Source organism: Pteropus vampyrus, unplaced genomic scaffold (assembly GCF_000151845.1).
Source record: "Pteropus vampyrus isolate Shadow unplaced genomic scaffold, Pvam_2.0 Scaffold24, whole genome shotgun sequence".
Classification (NCBI taxonomy): domain Eukaryota; kingdom Metazoa; phylum Chordata; class Mammalia; order Chiroptera; family Pteropodidae; genus Pteropus; species Pteropus vampyrus.
In genome coordinates, this window is record NW_011888805.1 from 2840242 (window position 1) to 2856574 (window position 16333).

General features: G+C 38.6%; 1 protein-coding gene across 5 annotated transcripts in view; it reads right to left on the bottom strand.

Annotated features, from left to right (window-relative positions):
- The window catches only part of GRM1 (glutamate metabotropic receptor 1), a 342810-nt gene that overhangs the window by 41256 nt on the left and 285221 nt on the right, over positions 1-16333 (bottom strand). For all 5 annotated transcript variants that reach the window (XR_895664.2, XR_895663.1, XM_011356108.1 and 2 more), the window contains 2 exons: positions 14835-15003; positions 4583-4709 (listed from right to left, as the gene is read on the bottom strand). Coding sequence is in view for 3 of the 5 variants with exons in the window: in XM_011356108.1 (XP_011354410.1) it covers positions 4583-4709; positions 14835-15003 (296 nt within the window). In the remaining 2 variants the exon portion in view is untranslated. The remainder of the gene's footprint in view (positions 1-4582; positions 4710-14834; positions 15004-16333) is intronic.

Here is a 16333-nt window from a genome sequence, read left to right on the forward strand (position 1 = left end):
CCTTCCCTTCCCTTCCCTTCCCTTCCCTTCCCTTCCCTTTCCTTTCTTCTATCTCTTTAGAGATCTTAAATTTGAGAAGTGTTAGCTTTGTTATCTTGAGAGAATTAGCTGTAATATCCATGTTGTCTATATATATAATGTAATGTTTAACATAATGTACTTTGTTGTACTGTCTTGAGGTTTAAAGAGAAGAGTTGTTCAACCCCTGATATATGTGAGTATCTGAAGGAGTGGTGTTTACCTTCAAAATGTGGTGAAGAGTGTCCTGAGCCTACCCTGACCCCAGCATCCAAACAGAGAAGACATTACATGAGTTGTACATACTATACAAAAAACCCAGAGAGCTTAAAAAACTAACAGTGTCCCAGAGTTATCCCAGAGAATCTAGAGGCATCACACAAGTCAGTTTCCTTCAAACATACTACAAATTACTGAGTAAAACCCAGGATAAGTGGTAACAACTCTAATCTGAGGACTAGGGATTATTTCTAATTTTCGAACCAAATATTGGCTCACCCATAAGATACGAATGCATTTGAGGAAGCTAAAATTTACTATTAAACTTCTTTCCAATTTGTTAAAGACAAATTTCATAGGAACCAGGAAATAAAGAAAGGTCACAATTATTCTACTGAAAGAGTCTTGGCATTGAATAACATTTATAATACCATGATTACATAAGCCTTCATCAAAATACTTTTTTAAGGCAACTACATTAATATGAATTACTTACCAGGTGAAATTCTATTTATTATTCAATGTTCAACTTACATATCCCTTTCCCTGTGGAGACTCTTTTCTTCCCAGGGAATTCTATTTGCTTTTTTTCTCTGTGTTCGTATGACATTTTGCACACATTTCGGTTGTAAGACTTAGATCATAATTGGCTATTTACATGTCTAGTGTCATACGAAGCTCATCCCACAGGATATAAACCTTGCTTCACTCACCCATATGTCCCCAGTTTCTCAAAAAAAAAAAAAATTGCCTGGCACAAAGCAGATGGTAGTGTATAATAGAAAATTAAGTAAATGAGTATATTGTATCAGAAGTCACAGCAATTGTTGGGATGGAGAAAAATAGCTAAAATTAGTTAATTTCTATAAACTTAGTATATTCTATTTTTAATGATAAATTTTAGTGTTGTCTGGCTTTCTGAGGAATCCTTTTATACCATTTGACTTTTTAAAAGAAATAAGTAGCATTGGATGTCATATAATTGGCCCACAAATTGTTAAACTACTGTCTAGTTGTGTATCATGGCAGAAGAGATCCCTGTTTATGCATCATAAGAAATAAAGTGTGAAATTTAAATGCTGAATTAAACTACATTTTCTTCCTAAGAAGAAAATATGAGAAATTTATTAACAACTTCAGAAGTCACTTCCTCTAAGAAACATACCAATTTTCCTTCATAGCCAAAAACAGCATATGTTAACAAAAATAAATCTCACTCATAAACATGTTTTTATTCATTAATATTAGTGTTTGGAACATATATGGAAAGTAACTATCTCATAAAATTATTTTAAATATGTTTTGACAAATTCTACCTTTAGTAAAAAACACCATTTCCCAAAGAACAAGTTTCCATTTTAACTAAAATTCAGTAAAAAAAAAAAAAAAAATCCATCCATAAAAATAAAATATCTGCTTAAAGGCAATGCATTTACTCCTCTGAGTATTTCTACTGATTTGTGGTATTCTCTGCTTGCACGTTTTCTTTTTCAACAACTACCGCTACCATAGCAACAAACAACATATTACCACGTACTGCACTCTTGCTCTGAGCCTGACAGGGCACCAAGTAAGTGGCAAATAAAATCTCATTCTCCATTTCTGTATAAGACTGAAAAGGATGCAGAAACAATAGGTGTCATTAACACTAACTATAAATTAGTGTGAGAGATGCATATTCTGAAAGATCCTAAACATAAGATTTACAAAATAATCTGTATATATGATCCAGAAGTAGCCACTCCCCTATAGTTAAAGGCTGTCTGAGCTGTTGCTAGGCTCAACTCATTTGAATGTTAAAGTGACTTTTATACATATGTTGGATGATAGATTAAACTCTTTAGAAAGATACATTACTATTCATCTATTTACAGTCAAAGAAGATATTTTTTACACTTTACTAAGTCAAAGAGCCCAAGTCAATGGTGGCGATCATTTGGCAGTGGCCAGACAACATACCCACAATGGAAGTTCTCTAGGGCATAAAATATGACTTTGAGTTCCATTATTACATCATACTAGATCTTTTTTAAAAGTTTTTTTTGTGTGAGTTTTAATGCTTTAAAATAGAATGGAAATTCCTTTTCATGTATGAGATAAGCTTCAATTAAATTGCAAATCAAGTAGAATGAAAAGTTTGGGGAAGCTCAAAAAAATGTAGACAATAGCAAAACCTTTGTACCTCAAAGCCAGAATTTCAGACTTTGAAGGTCAACCTGAGCAAGAGGCTAATTTTTTTCTGAGCCTCTTCCTACCCAACTGTGGTCTCAGTCAAATAGCAGCGAGGACTGACTATGAAGTCCACCCCGGTTCTCAGGCACAATGGAGATCTAAAGGAGACCTGCTTACACAAGATAAAAAGGCCCAGCAAGAAGCACACGCTGTGAAGGAGGACAAAGATGTGAAGAGACACAGAACGAGCAGGAGAGGAGGGGTGTGTCCGAAAGGAGGTTGGAAGAGCTTTTTTAAGCCAGTGCATTGTACACAACCATGAGATAAGTGGCATAGTGAGAAGGCATTAGATCCAGGGACAAAAAGCCTTGGATTCTCATAGTGGCTTCTCTATTAACCAACTGCGTTGACCTAGATGAACTTGTGTGAGTCCCTCTTCTTTCTAATTCCCTGCACAGAGCAAACATTTATTAGGGAGCTATTATGTTCAAGGCACCATGCTATGAGCTAGAGAGTAATATTTCTCAAAGGATGGGACAGGAACTAAATGCCTCAGAATCTGCCAGTCCTATCTCAGAACCAGAGAATAGGAATTTCTGCAGGTGGGTAATCCCTGGGTAATTTTCAGGCACATTAAAGTTGAAGACCAGTTTTTAGCTAGAGAATAAAAAGATGAGTGAGATACAGTTTGTACCTTCAAAAATATTCTGCTCTAATTGCCTTTTCTGTAAAAATGCCTTTATACCAGGTGATTTCTAAAAGCTAGCTGTTACTCATTTTAGTTTAATTTTAATTATGTGACCTGATTCTACTAATCTAGCCATTTTTGATGTGCTTTAAATAAGTCACATAATTTCTTACTTGGATATTCTTATTTGGGAACAAGTAAAAAGTGAACAACAATTAGGAATGTCACCCTCTCTAGTGATTTTCAACAATACCCAGGGAGGCATAGGATCAGGGGTCAGTGAACTGGGTTCTGCTTCTAATCAGTCACATGATCTTGGTCATACAAGTACAGGTCTCTAGACCTCAGCTTCCTCTTTCTCAAATGAGGGATTAGATTACTCAGATGACAAACTTCCCATGGCTCCATTACTCTTAAAATTTGTGAAAGTATCATGAAACACCCCTCAGGTGTGAGCTCATACTTGGGGCTGTGGAAAACCAAATTCATATATCTGAACAGTGCTCTTAGGAAACTTATGAATCCATATAATCCATCCATATGAGTCCCATTGATTTTACTAGAAAATCATCTCTCACATTCATTTATTCCTCTCCATTCCTGCCACAGATGCTCCAGTCCACAACCTTTGAAATCACTCACTTGGACCAATGCAATAGTTTCCTCACTTCTCCCTGTTTCGTGTCTCGTCTCACTATCCTCCTCTATACTGCTATCAGGGACATCTTTCTGAGACAGATATCATGATATTACTCGCCATTTTGAATCTCTCATTGGTTCTCCAGTGCTTAAAGCCAAAGTCAAAACACTTAGGAAAAGGCCAGGCAGAGTCTCTTCCCCACACTCTGTCAGTATACTCCCCTAGTCTTATTTCTGACCACTTCTCTCCTAGGCCCTGGTGTCTGTCAACTAACCCCATATACTTGTTCCAGAGTTTTCTCTAAATTTATTATATGCTTTCACATTTCCCATGTTCTACTTTATGTCTGGAATTCCTTTCAACTCCTTGCCTACCTAACAAAATTTACAATACTTTATACATGTCTCTTTGATATTAATAACTATTTTATATTATATTTTTACATGGTTTCTTCCCGATAGATTTTAAGCAAAATCAATCCGAGATTGTGTTTTACTTACCTTTGTACCTTTAGAGCCTGCAACGGTGCTCACAATAGATATGCCAGAAATGCATGCAAGGAGAAGTTCTGGTGACTAGAAACATTTCAAATAAAATTTTGAAAAGGAAAAATAGGAAACAATAGGTATATCGGAATACCCTTTTAATACACTTTTATTTAGATTTAAATGAACTTTCAATATAGAACATGGAAAACTTATAAGAGGTTTGTGTGTACCCCTTGACACGAGCATTAGGAAGTGCATCCTGCAAATGGACATCGACAAAGGCATGAGCTAATCACCAACATTTTAAACAATGTGCACAGTGGAAGGGCCAAGGTTTACATGTGCAGCAGCTCCTACCTGTGAGATCTGCGTTGGGCCACCACCCCAGGTCGCAAGCTTTGCAGGTAAACTCATCTTGCACGTATTCATTCTCCTTACAGGCCGTGCAAATCCAGCAGCAACTCACTTCACCTTTCCGTATGACCTGTAACACAGAGATATTTCGTATGCCTTCAAGATGGTTTCTTCAGAAAGTTTTCTGTTTTAGATATGGACTTGTTTCCATACTATGATTTTAAAAAAAAAGTAATATTCAAAAAATCCTATATGCCAAAGAAAAGCCTTAAGTACATGGATTACCTTAGAGTTAGGTGCGAGTTTCAATTCATTGCATGCTGGGTTGGGAGGCTTTTCAATAATAATGACTTTAATAAAGAAATTGACTACATTCTTTTGTAGAGTTAAACAATGAAACAGTTGAATTTTATCTTTATTTATATTAATATGTATTTATTATTCTCAGAAAAGTAAAACTGTTTTCTTCTCTGAAAGAGCAAGTAATGTTTAAATACAAACATTTCTATGTAATAAAACCTTAAGTCATAAAAACAGGAATTATCGAATTTTTGTTATAATTATGAAAGTTTGAGCAACGTTATATACATAAAAACAGAATGATGACTAAGAAAGTATAACCTTATTATTGGCCTTACTTGCTCTAGTGAATTCAAAAAGTAAATTTGAACACATAAATTGTTGGAAGAAACATTACTAGTCCAAAATTACCGAAGAATTGCTTATTATCTGAGCAGTTGTCATTCATTCAAATACTCCAGTGAACTCACATCCTAACTTCTGCGACACTTTCTGCATAGATACTTCCTCTCCCTTACTCTGCACTGCAAATGTGAGCTGCCTTGGTCCTCCTAAACTCTGATTTCTGTCATCTTAAATTAGCAAGATGGCCAAGTTCTGTTTGTGTTCTCTCTCACTGAACAACCACCAGGCAACTGCCTCCAAGGCAGAAAGCTGGAGTGATTTTAGGGTTCACCTTGTTTGCTTCCTTCCACTTCCCTGGAATCAAGGTCATGTGCTGTTTTCCAATGTCTGAACACAGTTATTTTATATATTGTGTTAAGTTTTCTGGTTGTTTACAGCAGAAGGCAAAGTCTGGACTCTGTTACCCCACCACAGCTAGAAGCAGAAGTCTCTGCCTAACCCAACCAAAAGTTCTCATATGTATAGTCAGAAATTAAACTGTAAATATTGCTATGCCCTAAGATCATACAAATTCTAGCCTTTGCGGAAATAAAATTATCTTCTCTCACATAGGTTGAAATTTATACCACTATTTTAGAATTACATAAAAAATATCAAATGACAGCAATTTTTAGAAAATGTAAAAGGTTTTTCTTTCACTTTCAAATAACTTTAGGAAGTAGAATCAAATTAAGTCTTTTTGAAAAAATTCATACCTACTCACAAAACAAGTATGGGGAATTTACATTCTAAATGATAAATTTTTCTAAGTGATATGAGAAAAATTGAAATAATAAATGAACACCTCTTTTTTTTATCTTAATTAGTATAAGGAGTACAGTAAGAGACATTATAAAGTACTGTATATCTCTTCAGTTTAATATATTTTCTCTCACTGTAAAATTAATACTACTAATTAGAATAATTCAAAAGGTGGTGATGCTAAACAAGTTTATTTATGCAGAAAAACTGATAAAGGCAGATCCTGTGAATAACTAGCATATAGAAAGTATTTAAAATTAGGTTTTGGATGACTGAATAAATGAGTGAATAACTGATTAGATGATACCTTTAATAAAAAATTTAAAATGGAACTGCCTAAATGAAGGTGTTTTATTTTAATTATTTCTTTATTCAGCTACCAAGTATGCGTACTTTTGCCATACAAAGTCTTTAATATGGAATTTGCCTTTTCTACCTTGTAGCCACGCTCTCGACTGAGATTTTACACCTTTCCATGTGAATTCTGATCCCTGTCTCCTAATCATGTAACAGGCCTCTGATCTCTTCTCACTCTGGAGAACATGCGCACAGGTGCCGAGACCATCTGACAGGCCTACGGGCTCCTCAGGAGAAGGGACCGGGCCCACTTTCGCTGTGTTCAGATCATAGTCATCAAGGTACAGAAATGGACCAAGAACATACGGTCAGCAGCCAATGAATGAGTGTTAAGCTGAATCTTTTTTCAGAAATGAAATTAGGCCACGTAAGGAATTTTAGTGGCGCTTTATTAAACGCTTTTGAAATACAAGCTCTTCAGTCAGGCATTCACTTAGTCCTTGTTTCTGAACCTAACTTTGCTATTAATTTCTTACAAAATTCTGCCAGATAAAGACAGGCATCCTCTGTGTCAGCCCCTTCCTACGTCCTCACCGATGTCCACGTTACTCTGTCTGCTTTATTTGTTTTGGAGGGAGGTTTCAAGTAGAGTAGACATGTTATCAAATTTGTTTTTCATTTGACTTGCTTTTTACAAGGATTATTCTGGCTGCTGTGTGGAAAATATTTTTTAAGGAGGGCAAGTGAGAGACAGGAAGAAAAGAGAGAGAATGTTTGTGTGTGTGTGTGTGTGTGTGTGTGTGTGTGTGTGTGTGTGTGTGTGGTGTTTTAACCCCTGGCTCTAACATAGAACCATGTCGTAAATAAATACATATAGTTTAATAAAAGAATGAATATTACCTTCCATTTTGAATGTCATCTTCCCTCCATTAGTTCATCTACGTCACTACTTTTGAGAGCAGACACAACATCGCAAGCTGCAGCAGGCATTCCTGGAGCAGTTAACTCTTTGAAACGTCATCTTACTTGGAATTCTCTATTAAAATATAGTTGGTATTTTATTTCCAAAATTCAGTTTTTGATCTCTGGTTATTTTATATCTTTATGCTAGATATGTTTCGTTTAGATGCAGTTTTAAAAAATTCTTTATTTTTTGTGTATAATTTATGTTCTAATCTCCCTAATATCATGAATATTTTTGACTATTTTTATATTATGTATTTTTATATCAGTTATACTCAACAGTATTTCTTTTGGGTATAGTACACACTCAATAACTGAAAAGTATTTTTTTTTTTACTTTTGTCATAGTAAAACACTTTCTATGACAACTCTGAGTCATGATAAAAGTTTTGCTATTTCACTAAAATTGCCCTTGAGAGACCAAGGCTTACGAAGGCACAGGATCTGTTCATCTTTTTTACATTCTTTTTTACATTGTGTACATGGCACAATGTTTATTGCTAGTGAGACTAGGTGCCCTGCCACTATACACAATATTATGATTCAATTATATATACACTGTAAGAGTCTTAAAGTATTTATGCTGTAGGAAATCAAGTGTTCACATTATGGCTAACTTTCTAAAGTAATTTGTAATGTTTTGTTTTGTTTTGTTTTTTTATCAAGTTTTTATTTTAAAAAAGAAAAAAAGAAAACAGCATCAAGAGAATACAATAAAGGAAAAGTAACTAGGAATCAAAGGAAACCCGAAAAATTTTCTTCAGGAGGAAAATTCCTGAAAAATTAAACAGAAAAAATAAATTGGGTCTACCCTATTAGGCCTGTAGAAGAATCAGCTGCAAGAGAGAAGGGCTAACTAGCTGTGCCCTCTTGTGTCTCTCGGACAACCCTCAACTCTAATTGTAGATATGCTTTTCTCCAGCTATATTATGAGCTCCTCAGAAGAAGGGACCATATTTAAGTTTCCTTTGCATTCACAGTGCTACCATAGTTCTTGGCACATTTAATTACTCAATAATGTATATGAGAGAAAAGAGAAATAATATAGAATATGACATAAAGGAAATAAATAGAAATGAAGACTTCGAAGACAATGAAAAATAAGAGGAAACTGAAGAGAGTCTTGGAAGAACTAAATAAAAATATCAATTTAGGGAAGTCCCTAAATTGTAATTTATTATAAGGAAAATGTAATAAAAATGGTATAGGAATACAAAATGATCACAAGAGTGGACATGTATTGATCCGGCTATGTGGTAGGCACTCTGTACAGAATGACACTAACCCTCACAAGCACTCCACCAGGTGAAGTTAATCATGTGCATTTTTCAGATGAGAAAATGGCCGCAGAAGGGATCAGGACCTTGTGCAACTCTGTCACGTCGTCTCCAGTTATTTCCAAGAGCTAGGCTCTTTCTAGTGTCGTAATGGCTGTCAGGGTGATGACATGCTATGCTGAGACACAAATTATGCCTCAGAGGTGGGCAGATATGTATTCACTTCATCAACTTTTGTTTAGTGGCTGAGTGTTCCAGACATGGCGCCATGCATGAGGACAAATAAATAAAAAGACCTGATCGCTGAGGTTAAGTAGCTCGAAATCTAACACGATGTGTTAAGTACACTGCTAAAAGGAGGAACAAAATGTTTATGCAGAGCATGCACATTCATTCACTCATTCATTCATTCATTCACGATATGCACTGAAGGGAACTACAATGTGCCGGGAACTATGCCAAGGCTAAAAATAATCAGTGAACAAAACAGATAATATCCCCATCCTTGTAGAGCCCTTCTAGAGAAGGGCTTTGAGAAAAGCGTAACGAGAAAGAGGAATAGGGTTCAGGACAGGGACCAAAGCGAGGCAAGCGTAGCACCTAGGCACCACATTTAAGGAGGCACACACCCTGCAGGTTGTGCAGGTAACTACCCCTCATACTTGCAGGACCTTGAGAGTGAGTGTCACCTTAGAGTCTGTGCTGTAGGAATCTCACTTGCCTCACCTTGGTCCTAGTCCTGATAGAGAGGACCTGGAATGGGGGTTGCAGTTTTGCATATGGCAGTCAGATAAGGCCTCACTAAGTCATGGCCTTTGAATAAGACTTGAGAGAGGGAAAGAGAATAAACCCTGAATATATCTGGTAGAAGAATGCTCCAGGCAGTGGGAACAGCTAGAGCAGTGGATGGGCTGGGTCCCAGGCTAAGGTGATCGCCAAAAAGTTCAGTAACTGGGGGACCACAGCATTGACACTAGTCAAAGCATAGGACATGAAGATATAGGTATTGCTCAGAGTGGCTATGGATAAATTAATGATAATTCCACAGGATTTCTCATTATAACCAGTGCTTGCAAAGTTTCCTCTTCATCCACAGAAACTATAGTAATTTCTTGTTTACACTTGCACAGCAAAGTACAAAGAACTATATTATGTCTTCAACTTTTTTCAAAAATTCAGTCAGTATGTTTTTAGTAGCTGGGACAGATCACATCATCACTATGTAATCATAGGCTTCGCAGATAAGAATTTTTTTTTATACATATTCTTGTGGAAATTTATATTGAGAACGTGCTATCCTACTGTGGGATTTCGACAATATTACAAAACAGAGGAACCACGTCGCTGCTTCACTGGTTGCCAAAATGGTTACATTAACTGTGAACAATTTAAATAGTTTGATTTGATTCACGAAAAGAGAAAGCTGAGATGGATAGGAAAGTTATGGTTAATGATGTCGTTGCTAACTTTCTTAGCTGGTCTTGTGATTATGGGTGAATTGCCCTTCTTAGAAATCATAAGCTGAGGTTTAAAGGTATGAAGTTTCATGATATTTGTACCTCGCCTTTAAATGACTCAGGGAAAAAACAGTCCAATTCTGAAGTCTATAATTTGTAAGATACGTGGAACTGGGTATTTTGCTACGTGACAATATGGCACATGCGATAGAGAAATATTTATGATATATTCCATGTTCACAGGATGTCTCCAGAATGCTGCCAGGTAAAAATAGGAGGAAGTAGTGATTTTTTTCCACTCTCCACACCCAAACTCTCATCCTCAAAACCATCACCTTGGAGTAAAGAATCCAAAGATGAACGTAAGGGAAGAAAAAAATATAAGAGAGAGAGGACTAAGAAAGGAGGCCCGTGAAGCAATCCACAGCATCCCCTTCCTCGAGTTCTCTGCTGGTTTCCTTGTCTCTATCCAAGTCTCTCAACCATCTTCACAAATATTGCTTCCTTAATTCTAGATTCTGTCCCCTCGGTATTTTATATGTAGACCTCTGTTTATAATTTTATTGTGAATTATTTAAAAAATAAGGCTTAGCAATTGAAATTTGCATTTGTAGGAAACATGCCAGTTCATATAATGAAACATAGTTGAACAACATGTGGCTGTGGGATGATAAGAGCTATGGGTTGGCTCCAAGCCCAGCCCTGGTGCTTTCTACTGAGAAAGCTTGGAGCGACCCCTCTGGACCTCAGATTCCTTAAAATGCAAGCAATAACACCTGCTTTATAAGGGTTGTTTTAAGGAATAATTGAAATGATGTCTGGAAAGCATCTATTATTGTACTTGCACAAGAATATGCTTGATAAATGTTAGTCCCTGATCTCCATAGCCTTCCTTCTTCCTTTCACGTTCTCTTCCTTTCTCATCTCTCTTGCCTCTTTCCCACCCTTCCCCACACACCAAGGAACACGGCAGCAGACTTGGTGTAAGAGAATGACATACGTGTCAGACCCTTGCTGTTTGCCTGTAGATCCATTGTGCACGTTTTACGTGCTGCCTGAGATTCTCTTCACCTAACCTGTCCTTTAGGCTCTTGGCTACTGGCTCTTGGAGAGCTCTGGACACATCTGTGATCCCTACCTCAGTCTCTATCACTATTGCCACATCTACTGGTATATCTTGCTGTCCCTCTCTCCCATGGAAGAGGCACTGGATTCCAGAACTGCCTTCATCGCATTCACCACAGCAGGAGCCCAAATCGGACTACATGGGACCCACAGAGTCTTTTGTCCCCTCCCACCTCCCCCTCCCCGCTGCCCACACACACTGCTTCCAAATCTGAAGTCGGGCCATGAAATAGAATCTAGACACCAGCTTCCCCAGGAGCTGCCTAATGGGGTCAGGCAATGTTACTTCCAGCGAGCAAATTCTGACCAGAGAAATCAAAAAATAGGATGGCACAGGTGCATCCATTCTTCTCTCTTCCTTGCTTCAATAGCTAGTCTGAGTAGCCTGTCCAGAAATCTCTGTGGGGCAAAGGGGATAGTTATGCTCAGTGAGATAGCGTCCTGCTCAGGGATGCGTCACGGTGGTGGTGGTGCTGGTGGTGTTTTCCCATCCTGCCATGTCTCACCTCCATTTCCCTCTCACTCTTGCATGACTGGGATTCTGATTCCCAACAATGCATTAGCTCTTAAGCCTCGCTTGGCTTTAAGGGTTCAAGGGGACCTGAGCCAAGTACCTGTGAACTACGCTGTCCAGGCTCTTTTGCCAGCTGTCTTCTGGATAGGGTTGGTAAAATGGAAAGACTAATGGGAGACTGAAGAGAAGGAGGCAGGAGGAAGGAGGAGCCCTGGTGTCACCCCACTCCAGAGGGTGTCCAGGTAGCAGCTGTGGCTTTCCCCTGTGTCTCTCTGTCCGGGGAGTGGGAATGATATCTGCTGTTGCTCATCTCTGAGTTACCTCAGTGTTCCTTTTTATTTTTATGTCTTCCATGAAATTTCCTCATCGAACCGCCTGAACGTGGGTTCTTTCTCCGTGAACTGAACCCTGACTAATATAACACACGATACAAAGTTTGATTTTATTTACCTGCATTTGTGCCATGACTAAAATCAACTTCTGCCTCCAGAAGATATTATATTTATAAGATATTATATTTATATTTCTAAAAACGACATAAGAAAACTGAAATTTTAACTACTTCCAAGGCAACTACCATAAGAAAGTGCTATGGGCTATCATAAAAGAAGTCAAATGATTATTTTAGGATTTTAAATGGCATTTGATATTTAAAATGAATACTCCTTTCCTAAAGGTTATGCTTTCCAGTTAATACAAGTGTAAGGTGCTTCTCTCCCACCTTTGCAGTGGCTACTGAGAGATCAGACTCCCTGCATTCTAGGCCTGGTTGGTGGCAAATTGGTGGTGTAAGAATATAAGTGCTATTATTTGGAAAATGAGATTCAGATTTCATTTATTTCTGTACCTCCCTCCCATGGTGCTTAAGGGAAACGAACACCCTCCCATCCCTCACCTCCACTGCAGGTGCTACTCTCCTCTTGCGGGGTACGCGATATTTCTAAAATGACCCCAAAGAGATCTGCAGTTAGAGCGAATGCTGTGTAACAACAGCTCAGCAATGATTTGGGGGATCCTCTTCGATAACGCTGCATGGGCATAATGCAAACGTGATACCAGAAATGCTTCAGTATCTGGGCAGAGAGAGAGATGTATGCAGACAGCTTTTCCTTCGAACTTGTGGGGGGAGAGGCCTTTTATCTGGAATATACAAATGAGAATACCCATGGTATTTGAGCCCCACTTTATGGCCTGCCTGCAACCAGAGTAACAGGATGAAATTGGCACGGGAGCTGGAGAGTGGAGAATCTTTGAGATAATTTGTTTCTCTTGCCAGGTTTTTTTTCTCTCCGCTTATACTCTGAAAAGTCCAACTTTGTATTTCTATCAACTGCTTCATGGTTCAGACTCAATGCTACAGACTCAATGCTACCACCCATGCTAGCCAGGAGGCCGCAGCCCAATCCTTTGGGTCACAGAAGTGCATGAGCCCAGAGCTTCTGTATTATCCCCATCATATGCCTTTAGGTCTCAGATGTCCTGTTTTCCCCATCAACCAGAAAAGGCGACAAATGCAGAATCCAGTGGCCTGGCATCTTGTGGCAACAGTCAAGATGAAAGTTTTGGGTGTCTGGAATTTAGAAGATATATTCCTAGATACCACCAGAGAGTCTCATGTGCAAGAATCCTATCATGGACAGGAATTGGAACTGGATTCTTGGGACGAAGCGGCGCTGACATACCATAAACACTGGTTTGGCTGACGCCACGCTTACACAACTAAAATACTTTTGCCCTGTATGAAAACAAATGGTATCGTCAAGCATCCTGACTGTCCCCACAGCACCTCAGGCTTGCAGGACTCCTCACCCAAATCTTCTCATGATTCATCAACTCAGGGATCAACCATGGGCATGGCAGGAGGCCTCTAGCACCTTGTGATAGCATTAGAAAAGAGTCTATTCTCATGGGGTAGTTGTCATGACAATTATTAAATATTTTTAACATCACATCTGCAGAGAAGGCACAAGATATTTAAAACTAGAATGAACTTTCTCCAAAGTTTGTTTCCTCTTCAAAGCGGCTGGTACCACTGTGCGTGTGAGTCCATCAGGATGGTTTTTCTCAGCTGCCAAAAGATGTTGCAGGTTCCAAATCCCCCACCTTCTTCCATCGGCAGAGATAAGGCTTTTCCGGCTTCCACGCTGACACTTCTGCACGTGACTAGACTCCTGCCCTAAGGCCTCTAAGGATTCTTCCCGGGGCATCTCCATATGTGGGTGGTTCCACAGTTCCCGAGAATGGCACAACAGCATGCAGCACGGAGCGAGGACCAGAGCCTCACACAGTATCCACTCCAGCTCCAGCTGTGCTGAGCGACATTTACGTGACAGCCTATCTGCTCCCAGAGATGAGTCACAGAAAATTAGAGATGGAAAGACCTATTAGTTCGTTTAACCCATACTCTTGCCAGTTCCCCACCACTCCCCTATGCTCCATTTCCGTGTGCGTCATCCAGTTTGATTTTAAATAGCATGGGATACAGAGAGCGCTGTTTGCATGCCTTCTTCACCGAGAATTCTCTCTAGCCTGTCCAGCCAAATGCTCAACATTTGATGTTTATTTGCTCCAGTTTTGTACTCACTTGACCCAAGCTGGAAAAAAAAAAAAGCGTCTGAGAATAATTAGAAAGTGAGGATTCTCCCTTGGCTAGAAAAATTTCAGAAAAATCATAGAACTTGGTGGAGAAATGATAAGCAGCACTTTTGTGTTATTTCATTTCAACTTCCTTTATTCTAGTTATATGCTTATTTAGCATTGTTCAGCTTCTGCTTTTTTTTTTTTAACTATAGCTTGAACTACGGCTATGCAGTATCATTGCTTTTGGTTTCCATGTTTACTTCTGTTTCAATTTTCAATTCGATTATTCATCCCCTTGCTTTCTGTATTGTACTTAAGATCCTAGCTCATCACTGCGATTCACATAAAGACTATTCTAAATACTCGAATGGTTAGCCTATTCCATTACCTAATCTTTCCTTATCTTTTCAGTTTTAGCTAAGTACAGGCACAAAAAACAACAACAACAACAACAACAACAACAACAACAACAACAAACCAGTACGTCTGGTCCACTCTTTCTGAACAGTCTGATCCAAGAAAAACGTGTGTGTTTAGGTCCAGGCAGGGGGCCTCCTCACCAACACTGGCTGAGACTGCTTCTGTCTCTGGCTTACCTTAATCTGACCCTTTAAGCAAGGCTCGCTACACACGGACCGCACCAGGCCGCTCTTGTTCATCTGGATTTTGTAGTCATCGATGTTCAACACCCCCTCGTGCCAGGTTCCGACGTGGACATAGTCATAGCGGTCGGCGTCAGTGTACTGCAGATTCATGATGTCGTACCTACGAAGAAAGCAGCAGGCGTGTCTCGGAGAATACAGGCATGGGGTAGAAACCAGAGAAATTCGGTAAATAGATAACAATAGAGAAAAGGGAGGTAAAAGCTGGACCCATCCCACATCCTAACACCAGTGACTGTCAATATTTTAGTTCATTTCAAATGTTTTCTCTGATTTTCCAAAATGCATATTCCATTCCTCAGTCTGGGTATCGTCCATATTTGCTAAAGAATATATTACTCTTATACTTTTTCTCTGATTTTTCTCCAAAAAAATAATTCTATGTGTGCTGAGTTGATAATCCTTTCCTTCAAATTATTATTCACTAAGTTATGTTTTGAAGAAGCAACAATTCTTGAGAACGTTAATTTCTTAACTTGATTACTTTTATTCCAATTTTCTTTTCACATTCAGTCGCTATTTTCATGAAACTAGATTGAAAGTGGTGAGGTTCATCAAGTCTGGAGCCTATTTTAGGTGCTAATAGACAAGAAATCTGAGAAATGCATCTTTAATTAGCAAGGATGTTGGGGATTTAATATCTTGAGCACTGACATTTAAACCGGTCTCTCCCCTGATTAGGACAAACATTTCTGAATCCAAATAATCGGTGTCAGTTATTTCAGTAATTTCAAATGCTGCAATGCTCCACAGGGGCAAAAATCTACATTTAGAGATTTTCACTGACATCTGGGGCCAGATCTCATCATTTCTCAGTGCGGGCAATGGAGAGCATTCCCTAACACAATGCGGACAATACGGGACTTGGCATTAGAATATGTAAGATGGAATCTCTTTTGTAACATTTTAACAGTAGATTAAACTACTTAGGAATGTCACTAAACTCTTAGAGGCTCATGGGCTTCTCGTGAGGATTTATTAACATAACATGTAAAAAACTATGTCACAATTGGGACAAATGCATATGTAAGGCGATAGCACCGTATAATTCATATGTGTATTACTATGAATGCTCGAAAATACTCTGGCTATTTCCATTACTGTAAGAAACTGGGAGAACATCTTTGTGTTGGCATAGCCATTTATCGTTCAGTCACTGAAAATTCTCTGGCATTCTCCAATCTTCTCTGCATGTTGCTTTTTACTCCAAGTAAATTATAACTCAGGTGGCAGTTTCCTAGAAATGTATGCCTGACTCTCCCTCGCTGGCTCTGCAAAATGGATTGTTTTCTGTGGTATCTGCGCAGAGTTCTCATACTCCTGCGCTACAGTATAAAAGCCATGGTCCCTTGCTCTTTGCATTTGAGCCAAAGAAAAAGATGACAACTGGCTACCACATATTCCTCTTCCTCAGCTTTCTTCCTCCTCCCATC